The sequence below is a fragment of the Culex pipiens genome, chromosome 2 (assembly GCF_016801865.2).
Source record: "Culex pipiens pallens isolate TS chromosome 2, TS_CPP_V2, whole genome shotgun sequence".
Taxonomy (NCBI): Eukaryota; Metazoa; Arthropoda; class Insecta; order Diptera; family Culicidae; genus Culex; species Culex pipiens.
In genome coordinates this window covers 40,920,964-40,932,427 of record NC_068938.1, presented here as the reverse complement: position 1 = coordinate 40,932,427, position 11,464 = coordinate 40,920,964, and the positions used below count along the sequence as shown (strand labels likewise).

The 11,464-nt window shown below is 35.2% G+C and overlaps 1 protein-coding gene across 1 annotated transcript; it reads right to left on the bottom strand.

The window, feature by feature from the left end:
• Positions 1–1,950: 1,950 nt before the first annotated feature.
• LOC120420298 (uncharacterized) lies at positions 1,951–4,407 on the bottom strand. Its single transcript, XM_052706889.1, has 3 exons — positions 3,709–4,407; positions 2,414–2,466; positions 1,951–2,351 (listed from the first exon to the last, which is right to left on the bottom strand). Exons 1-3 carry the CDS (start codon positions 4,114–4,116, stop codon positions 2,195–2,197), a joined length of 618 nt encoding a protein of 205 aa, XP_052562849.1. The 5' UTR covers positions 4,117–4,407; the 3' UTR covers positions 1,951–2,194.
• Between the last annotated feature and the right edge of the window lie 7,057 nt (positions 4,408–11,464).

Sequence of the window (11,464 nt, the reverse complement as noted above, 5' to 3'; positions counted from 1 at the left end):
TTTGCCAGTTTTAACTGCTATGTGTTTTCCCTAACAAAAACTGATCACCTTAATATGCGAACGAGGTTAATTCTCGGGTTAATTCCTGTTCATATTTGATGTATTCTTTATTCATTGTCTAATTAATTAATTAATTAAAATATTATTTTAATCGGCTCCTAAAGTTGTCATTAATGCTATCTAAGCTTATATGATATTATTTATCCTTTATCACAAAGCTTTTTTCATAAATTATTGCCTATATTTTTAATCTACTTCATACAGCTTTTACTCTTCTTTCCTTCAACATACAATTATTATTTCAGTAGCGAACTTTATGTAGTATGCTTTTTCCTTTATTGTCTATTGTTTTAATCTACGCCCTTTTCTTCAAACAAGTAAGGTTTGAGTCCTTACTCAATATATTGAATGATCAAAGTCACACACATAACATTATTGTACTTTTGATAAATTTTTGAATAACATGCTTAGGTTCAAAACATTGTAACAAAACACCGCGACAGAAGAAATAGCAACAGATTAACACGACTCAACATTAGGCAAGATTTCAGGAGAAAACAATACACTGTAAATAACAATTAGTTTTTGAATTCAAACTAAAAATAAAACAGTTTTTGCTTTAATGAAAATTGATAGGCACACTTTGAATGGTTAGGCGCTTATACTTACATCAAACCCTACGTAATGTACCACCCCCGGCCGAGTTAAAATGCGTAACCGGAAAAGAAGGTGTGCATGCCTGGCACGAACACTCAAAGCGTGTTCTAGCGTGTTGCTCGTACTGACTCAGAGCAAGGGTAAGATGTAGGTGTAAGGGCAGTGCGTGTTCGTCGGGAACATGGTGCATAAGATCGGTCAAGGCCCGTTCTTACACTGAAAATTGCGAATTGCGAATTATCCTCCTCAACAATTTCGCATAAAATGAGAGATGAAACATGAAATTCTAGACCTCTGAAATACATGTGTAAAGGCTACTTCCCACTCAAAACTTATTTGTTAAAATGATAAATTGAATTGTGTTTCCTACGTTCAGCTCGTCTTAAATTTTAGTTAATCACTTTTGCTACATTTATGTTTGCATTTATTCATTTTAATAAGAAACGAATAGAAGAACATTAAAATGCTGAAAAGGAATGTCATCTCTTCAACAGCTGCAACAGATGTATTAAACGACCACAACGGGATGCGCCACTTGCCAACAAAAAAAAAACGGAACAGTCCACACAAATCGGATGCCTCGGGGCAATGTATTGTGCTAAATGGCCATTTCCTCCTTTTTTTACGGTTTTTCTACTTGGTTAGTGTGACACTTTTGTCAACTTTTTGCTATCTTTGTAGTAATGTGAAACAGTAGCTTTCGGTATAAGTTATAATTTAAAATGGTTTAGTTTTGTTTTTCATTATATTCATGAGGACATCATACTGTAATATTGAAAAAAGTATTGTCGAAATCAGGTTCAGTTACTTTAGCATATTGTTGGGTCAGCAAGAACCGGTTAGTTCTGTTGTTTTTCTTCCGTCGGATGAAGATATTTCCATCTAATTTATTTCACGATTTCACGACCGAACCTTGGAATGTTAGTTTTTTCTTTTTTTTCTGTGATTCAAATGTTTGAGAGTTGAGAGTTTTAAGCGTAAAATTATGAAAGAATTTGAAAAAAATGCCCGGATAAAGTGTTTGTCTGGTTAGTCTAGATTTTCAATGTTTCTTTCAATTTACTTTTTTTTCAAGGAGAAAATTGTTATTTTTTTGGTAATTGGTAAATAATTAAATAAAATTTAATCCGTGTGTTAATAGTAAATCTCAAATTTCAATTACCATTTTCTCAAAGGATTGTACTCACCACATTGAACGGAGGTGGAGTACGATAATGCTTCACCGAAAGGCTTTCCATGGTGTGCAGTTTCCTGCTCCTAACAAAACGCATAATATGGGAAAATTGCCTCAAGGTGTTTCCCACCTTAATGCAAGGTAAATTTGAAGATGCACAACGCACGAATGACGTTGTGACGTTATGAACACAAATTATGGTGAAATTACATTATGCGGTGTGTGGGTTCAGCGTTAACGGGGAAATGTGAAGCAATTTGGAAAATTATGTTGACATAGGGTGTTGACGGATTTTCCCACGGAAATTGGTTAGCAAAGACATTTCGGAAGGAAGAAACTCACTGTTGAAAAGTTTGTCTAAGTTTATTGTACCTCGTACTTGTGAAAAAGGAGCGTGATTTGCTCCAGCAAACCGTGCCCCAGGGGACAGTCCTTGTACGTTTCCACACAATCCAATCCAGAGGCTCCGTTAAGTTTTGCTTGATGGTAAACTTCTTCAATATCATCCGAATCGTAAGGTCTGCAAACGAAACCACAAATTTAGCCAACAAAATCATACTTGGATCAATCTTTTCAACTCACGTAAAAACTACGTCCAGTATCTCTCCGATCATTCCATTGTGCTTCAACGAACACTCAAAAAAATACTCACGTCGAAGTTACGTGAAAAGCTATGTGGTATTTTTCCACTAAACTTTTCACGTAACTTCTACGAGGTGGCTCTAGTAGAAATGGAATATGCTTGGCCAGATCATTTCACGTTGTTTCTACGTGTTTCACACGTAGAAGCTATATGAATCGATTGATTAATTCTACGTGCTTGCTGTAGTAACCATGATATGATTTTAATGGTAGTAGTATTTAATATTTTTTTTTCGAATGGGAATGGGAAGAAGAAATAAAGAGTAATTGCTAAAACTCATTTCCTTTATTAACTTATAAATTTCTTCGGGGTGATTTCACCGTTTACCACTAATTCAAGAAGATCCCGGGTGACCTTCCGCCATGTCGACACTATCCTATCGTTGTGCACCAGCGATCAACAATGCGCAATGTGCTTAACCGTGATCTCGTAGTAGAGTCCCTTGGCCAGGTGTAAAATCACCACCGATAAATACATGTCCAGGGAACCACGTTTGAGTGCTGCTCCAGTTCGGCTGCGTTGCGTTTGGCCACGTCGCTAACGTGGCCGAGCAGGAGGATGTTCGATCGAAGCTAGCTGATTCCACTGGCCATCATGGTCGCACGGGAACCCGTTTCGAAATCGTTGTCGTAGATGGTCGTGCTGTTTGGGCTTGCGGTACGCTATGAAAAGGTTCAACCCGAACACGACCGCGTGCATGAACTGACCATGTCCGTAATATTTTCGGTGGCGTCAAACACCACGGTAGCACCGGCCACAAATGTAAATAACGGGGCTTACATTCCTGTGACCACCGGAGAAAAAGATGCTGCTTACAAAGATCGGCTTCTGCAAGAAAAATATTATAAATTATTAATAAAATAATTCAAGCTTAATTCAACTTACCGTTCAATTGCAATCAAATTTTACGGGCACAAGTCCGACAGCACGCCTTAACTGGACGCACTCAATTTTCACACTAAAATAATCACGTAGATATTTGGCCGAATGGCCCACTCGAGTCACGTTGAAGTTACATTTCAAAACACATAAAAGCTACATGGAAAAACCTAGTGGAAAAATACTATATGGTTTTTCACGTAACTTCAACGTGAAAGCATTCTTTTTGCCAGTACGCTTTCACATTATTTCTACGTGTGTCACGTAAAACAGGCATAGAAAGGGGAAAATTGTGGTTACGTGATTTTTCATGTAGCATCAACGTGTGGTTTATTTTGAGTGAACTCTCCGCAACCTCGCAAATCGTCCGCAGCACACACTCGCGTCCCTTCCGGCCGAAATTGTGAAACATTCGCTCCATCAGCTGGTACAACTGGGCCCGGCTGCGATCCTCGTACGCGCCCTCGTTCAGCCGGTTCTTGAAGATACTTTCCGGATGGGGCCAAATAATCCCCGCCGGGATGGCGTAGTTCGCCTGTATATTTATGGCCATGTTGAGCAAACGTCTCAGGGTGTGGCCCCACCGGACTGGTGCCACAAATCCGACCAGCAGCTTGGTCACTCCACCGTTTGGCTGAAATGTGAGCCAACGTTTCAAGCGGAGGTGCTGCTCCAAGCTGCTGTCGGTACAGTTTTCTTGGGTTGCAAACACCTGAACTGCTAGCAACATTAGAATGGAAATTTTTACTATGTATGAACTCATCTTTGTTCGATTTCACTAAACTGACTAGCTATTGTACTAAATGCTGACTAAATCAGATGAAATCCATTTGATAAGCTTTTATGAAAGAAATTCGATTGGTATGCGCGTGGCCGATATCAATCGTGCGTATCGGTGACAATTAGTGGGAAGCTGCCAGACATATTGGTAGCTTTATTAACATTTCAAAAGAACTTAAAAATTACTGAATTTTGAATCCAAAATTATTACTACAACGGTGTTAATTGAATCAATTTTCATAAAATTAACAAGGTAACTTATAATGACGTCATCTCATCCATTTATGCGCACTTTTCACGATTTGATCCACACGAAAAAACAACTTTCTTCAATTAGCACCACCTTATGGTGATTAGTAATTAACCCTCTACAACCCAATAAGTGAATTTCATTCCTAAACGAGGTAAACGTGAAAAAACAAATTCAACCGCTTACGCTTTTAAATTCCCAGAACATTGGAAGTTCTCCACGTTTTGTTTGTTTGTAGCAACTAATTTGATAACATAATTATATGGATAAAAAAAAAACAAAATTCAATCAGCAAAAGCGACAGGATGATTTTTTGTGTCAGTAACAATCCTAACGTAATTATATTGTTAAATCAATTTAAATAGAAACGGTAAACACATCTTGAAGAAACTATTTGTTTGTTGATATAATTAAGAAATGAATTGAGTTGAATTGAACATAAATGTAACAAGGATAAATTTTAACAGATGTGAGGCAAACATGAATATTACCAAATAAACAAATGATTCAGTTTAAAAATTGGTTCAATGAATGCAACCAAAAATAAAAATGTGCTAGAAAAACACAAAACAATAGAAGTCGATTCTCTAGGGAAAAATGTTTAAAAATTAACAGCAGAGGGTTAAGGAATTCGGTAGCAAACATCTTCTATGCCATTCATTTTTACCATTTTAATTAAGAACAAGATACCGTTAAGGGCTGTTTATTTGCTTACGGTGGCTTCCAGTCATCATTTCAAGGGGAACATGCCCGATAAGTCCATATAATTTTCCATACAAATTTGGCAGCCCATACAAAACTATATATGAAAATTCAAAAATCTGTATCTTTCGAGGGATATTTTTTTTTATCTATTTGGTGTCTTCGGCTAAGTTGTAGGTATGGATAAGGACTACACTGAAAAAAAATGATGCGCGGTAAAAAATTTTTTGGTGATTTTACATTTCACTTCTTGTCACTAAAACTTGATTTGCAAAAAAAAAATATTTTTACTTTTTTATTTATTTTCTGATATGTTTTAGGGGACATCTAATGCGTACTTTTCAGAAATTTACAGAACGGGCAAAAAATGTTTGACTGAGTTATGAATTTTTGAATCAATACTGATTTTTTGAAAAAATTGAAATATTGGTCGCAAAATTTTTTATTTGCATTTCAAATCGAATTTGCAATCAAAAAGTACTTTAGTAAAATTTTGTTTAAGTGCACCGTTTTCAAAATATAGCCATTTTTGGGTAACTTTTTTGAAAAAAGTCGCAGTTATTCATTTTTTCACTTTTGAAAAAAAAAATTTTGAAAAGCTGAGAAAATTCTCCATATTTTGCTTTTTTGAATTTTGTTGATACGACCCTTAGTTGCTTATATATTGCCATGCAAAGGTTTAAAAACAGGAAAATTGATGTTTTCTAGGTCTCACCCAAACAACCCTCAATTTTCTAATGTCGATATCTCAGGAACTAATGGTCCGATTACCAATGTTAAAATTTGAAACATTCGTGAAATTTTCGATCTTTCCGAAAAAAATATTTTTATTTTAATCAAGACTAACATTTTAAAAGGGCGTAATATTGACTATTTGACCTTTTGAAATGTTAGCCTTGATTTAAAAAAAATAAAAATATTGTTTTCGAAAATATCGAAAAAATTTCACTAATGTTTCATATTTTAAAATTGAAAATCGGACCATTAGTTGCTGAGATATCGATATTAGAAAATAAAAAATGAAAATGAAGTTGAAAAGTTTTTGCGACCAATATTTCGATTTTTTGAAAAAATCAGTATTGATTCAAAAAATCATAACTCAGTCAAAGATTTTTTGGCCGTTCTGTAAATTTCTGAAAATTTGGCATTTGATGTCCCCTAAAACATATAAAAAAATAAAAAAATAATTAAAAATATTGTTTTTTGCTAATCAAGTTTTAGTGACAAAAAGTTAAATTTAAAATCACAAAAAAAAATTCCGTGAATCATTTTTTCAGTGCAGTACAACTTGGCCGAAGACACCAAATCGATCAAAAAATTCCTTCAAAAAATACAGTTTTTTGAATTTTCATATATCATTTTTTTATGGACAGCTGCCAAATGTGTATGGAAAATTATATGGACAAACTAATGATGCTAAATGGCTTCTTTGGCCATACCGTAGGCACCATAAAAATTTCAGCCGGATCAAAAAGTACAAAAAAATCGAATGACCGAAATCTCAGAGAATTGCTCATATTTCTTTTTAAGTTGTTAAGTTCTTTTCGATTGCAAAATTTGATCTTCATTTAAAAGAAAATATTTATTTTTAAGCGCAGTTTGTTTTTACAAATAATTTTAACTCCGTGAAAAAGTGTTCATTTGTCCATTTTTTTGTTTACCGTCAGTAGGGGTGACTATGGGTCAAAAAACGATACACCTCTTGTTAATTTTAAACAACAAAATAACTTAAATGATACCGGAATACATTCAACGTAGGATTGTTCTTAGATAGTTTGCCAACATTTTTCAAAGTTATTATGGTGAAATTTTATTAATTCTACACTTGATGTTAATCGTATGACAAACAAATCCAGGAAAAAAAGTATAAAAATTCAAAATAATCTCTTATCACATCGATTAGTGCCTAATCCGGAAATCAATGGACCGTTCAGATTACCAACACCATAAAAATTGCCAGCATAATCCCCCTGAACAGCATTTTACTTAGCATGTGTGACAACGCTCTCGCTCAGGTTCATTATCACACTTTTGCGTCTAAGACAAGTTAATCTAATTTCCTGTCCCAGTTTGATAGCGTAACGTCAATCAACCACTTCCTCGCAAGGTCGCACGTAAGCCACGTGTCACCGAGCATGATAATCAGTGTCATGGGGCCGGATATTTCGAGCAGATCAAGTGGAAAATTTCTAGTTTGACACCCGTAATGGAAGTTTTATCTTGCTTGCTAAATCCCGAGATTATTTTTAATTGTGAGGAAGATTTATTGGGAAATTGTCCTTGAGTGGTGCTTTCTTTACATTGAAACGAAACGAAAAAGAGCCCAATCGAAAATTCCGATCATAAATTGTGTCAGTTGGTTTTTGATGGAAACGCGCAAAAAGGGAGTCCTTCGACCCAAACCCTTTTGCTATTCCAGGAAAACACGAAACATAAACAGTCAGTCCTCGGCAGATAACATTATGAATGAAGAAATAATAAAGATGAAGAATATGTCATTTCCCGTGGATTGTGGGGCTCTGCTCTGCGCAACAAAAAAGAAGAGAAATGAAGTCGCTCACAAAAAACATTTTCTAATTTTGAAGATAGATGAACGAACGATCGTCCTTTATAGCGATATGTGTGTGTGGGTTGAGTATTGTGACCTGTTTGGATAAGCTGAAAAAAAAGGATTGTCAACCTAGAAAATGCTTTCCGGGACAAATGAAATTGCTTTCTTTGGGAGCGTTCTTTTATTACGTAACGCAGTAGGGGGGGAGGGGGGGTCGGAGGTTGTGTTACGCTCCATACAAAATTTTTAAAATTTGTATGGAAATTTTGTTACGAGGAGGGGGGGGAGGGGGTCTAAAAGTCCGATTTTTCACGTTACCTAATAAAAGAACGCTCCCATTTACAGAGATTTTTTTTCCAAACTGAATCGAATTGAAGAGGCTTTAAAAAAGTCCTGTAAAACAAACTAGCAAGTTTCATTCGTCTCTTTAGGGCATAGTTTTGCCTTTGACTCATTTAAATAAACGTTCATTATGGGCCTGGAAATAAAATTGCACCGACAAGTTGTATTCAGGCTCATTAAACGTGAACAGTCATGGAGGAAAAGTTCAACTGCTTGCTCGTTCGCTTTCTGCCTAATGAAATAAAATTAAAAGTTGTCAGCTGAAAGAACAAACTGTGTCCTGGAAGCTTAAATGAATTTTGTTTAAGTACAGTTTTTTTTTTTAGAATCACTTTCAGAGACATTCCGAATAAATAGCTGTTTTTCTTTCGCCACGAAAAATGAGCCACTCTTGAACGGAAATCAATTTCCTCGCCGACGCCATCGATGATTTGCTTCAAGTGTCCTAAATCAAATTTTCCAAATTGTTTGCAGTCAATTACGCTTGTGAAAATTCTGAATAAAAAAAAATTCAACATCGATTCCATCATCGTACTCGCGTCTCAAACGACATTCCAGCGTTGGATCTCATTTTCATTATTCAAAAGCGAAAAATAAACGATGAGCCATCAGGGATCAGAAGTGAAGCGTTCTTGTCGACTCGTTCCCAAATATTATTGGCCCAAAGCCTCTCTAACCAGCGCAAACACAACCTCGCTCTCCCATCCCCCTTCTCATTCATCTTCCCGATGGGATCCACTCAATCAACTGAGTAGTGCACAGAAAAACGCGTCAAGAACAAACGCTCCTGGAATGATTCCTTCCTACTGCTGAAAAACCCCGATTTCATCTCATGCGTGATACGAGTGAATATCGAGCCTAATTGGCCGTGTGATTTTGCTCAATTTAGCCGAAATTGGTCGATTCAACGGGTTTGAGGCTTGTATGTTTGCTTGATGATGTTTTATTTCTACGAAGAAATATGGCCAAAAGCTTCCATTTTTTTTTCTAGAATTATAAAAAAAGTTACTTAATCCACCTTCAGGTGGTTGGCGCCTTCCTCTCATATATAGAGTGATTCCAACCCCCCTAAAGTGTCTACGTGGTTTTTTGGATCTCCAGTAACGTGATCGCAGCACTTAAGAGGTCCTAAAAAAAAAAGTGATGAGTAAAAAAACAGACTACCTACAGACTTTTTGTCAAGATTATACAGACACCGCCTTTGAGGAAAATGGCATCCCTCTTCACGGCTTTTTCGTGGCGATTAGACCCGACCATTTGAGATTATGAAAATTCAGATTATTTTTTAAACTGCTAGTAATTTCAGATAGGTAAGTCAGTTCTTGAAAATTCTTAATCCACAAGAAAGGTCATTTTAGAACCTTTCTAAAAATATATAATATGGCAGGTTTTCATGCAAAAATCACCCTTTTTTGCAAACTGTGAAATTAATATGCAGCAGTTTTTGAAGCATAACTTTTGATGTGCCTTACTAAATCTTATAAATTTCAATAGGGACTTATGGGACCCCAAAGCTCAATATTTTGAATTTGGGCTTAGTATGCCCACTGAAACAAACCCTTGAATGCCCGCCAAAAAGTCATTTTTGTTACACTCTATTGTCTACATACAGCCAAACACACAGACATTTGCTCAGCTGGTGATTCAGAGTCGATATGTACAAATCTCGGATTAGTTTTCAAAAAGCCGTAAAAGCCATTGGTAAACTAAGTCCTTTTTACATCGGTATTCTACCAACTCAAGTGCCCCCAACTAAAAATAAATTAAATTTTGTCTCATTTTCGAGAAAAAACGAAAATTCACCCGAGAAATGAAGGTAGGTCTAGGAGGTCTAACTAAAAAGTTCATTTTTCGAGTAATTTTATAGCCTTCCCTCAGTAAGGTGAGGACGGCAAAAATCAAGGAGAAAAAAATTGCAAGCAAATAGTGTTTAATGCAGAAAGAAAAGTTAGTTAGTTAGTTGTCTTTATTAACGCGCCTTTCAGCCATAAACGCTGGCGAAAGAAAAGTATTGACATAAAATTGCTCCTAAAAGTGAAAAATTCCTTCAAATTATCTATGCCAATATAAATTTGATTTTGTAAGCATGAGGCACTATTTGAACCGAAGCATTCGAATTTTTTTATTTCGATTTTGTACCTTCTATAGGTTACAAAAGTTTTGTTTTACATTAAAAACCAGTTTGAATTAGATATAACAAGATAACGGTGAGCATCACCAAACAATTTCAATGGCTATTTTCGATTAAAAATATGATTTAACGTCATGATTCGAATTCCCGGACGCTTCGAAACCCGGACACCTCATCTCGTTTTATCAATTATTTTGATATAAGTTCGCATTATGAATGTCAAAACTGTGTTATTTGATGAATTCTAACATCAACTTTCATTTAAAGTTTGTTTGAACGCTGTAGTCAATGTCAAAACAATTAAATAAAATAAAATTATAAGATTACCAAAATTGCGAAACATTTCACGTGAAATATTTCATAGGCGTCCGAAGCACCGGGAAGGCAAAGCAGAAATTTATGGTTTTGATTTCCTTAAATTCTAGCAAATTTTTATATAAAATATCGATTGTTTTGATGTTAACAGCTTATTTGAGACCTAAAGAATGCCATTCACTAACATTTCAGTCCAAATTTGTGCGATGCATTTGCAAAAACGAGTGTCCGGAATTCGAAGCAAAAGTGTCCGGATTTCGAATCAGCTTTTATTAGTGTCCGGGATTCGAAGCACAACAAGTCATTTTAATTTTCAAATTCTGATGAAAAATTGTTAGAAAAGACATATTTTGCATGCATTCTCTTAAAACTGACTGTTTATACTACATCCTGATGATATTTCTTCATTTCCAACTTATTACATGATTTTTTGTCAGCTATAACGAAAATGATATGCTACTAAGTGTCCGGATTTCGAATCATGACGTTATCATAAAAAAATGTCATGCATTTCGACTTTATGTTATACGTTTTTTGGAGAATCATGTTTTTTCAATTGAATTTTGATAATCATTTTGTCAAAATATGTTGTGTAATATTTTTGCTGAATCCTTCTCATAAATTATTCAACTTTGTATTAAAATTTGTATAAAAAAAACTTACGAAAATTTCTGAAAAATTGCGAGTTTATTCTTACTTTAAAAAATCACAATTCCCCCACAATTAAAATGAACACACAATAATTTGTGCTTAAAAGAATGACTAAGTATTTTCAAAATAAATTATATTTATTTCCTAAAATGTCACAAAATGCGGCAAATCACAGCCAGAGCATTATAAAACATTCATGTCTTCAATTGCCGAAATTAATTTAAATCACCTAGGTAAAACTTCTGCGATTTCTAGCGGAAAATCTCCCACATGTTGTCAACCAAGCATACCTGGAGCAGATAAATTTGCCAAATCAAATTCAAATTTCCTAATCTAAAGTCGAAACGAATCAAAACTTTCACACACGGAGTTGAATGCTAGTTGCGGAG

Coding starts and splice junctions, on each gene's coding strand:
- LOC120420298 (XM_052706889.1), bottom strand. CDS start 4,116: ATGAGTTCATACATAGTAAAAATTTCCATTCTAATGTTGCTAGCAGTT. Junction 2,467..3,708: donor TGCTGCGGACGATTTGCGAG/GTTGCGGAGAGT, acceptor TATTTTTTTGAG/TGTTCGTTGAAGCACAATGG. Junction 2,352..2,413: donor ATACTGGACGTAGTTTTTAC/GTGAGTTGAAAA, acceptor TTTCGTTTGCAG/ACCTTACGATTCGGATGATA.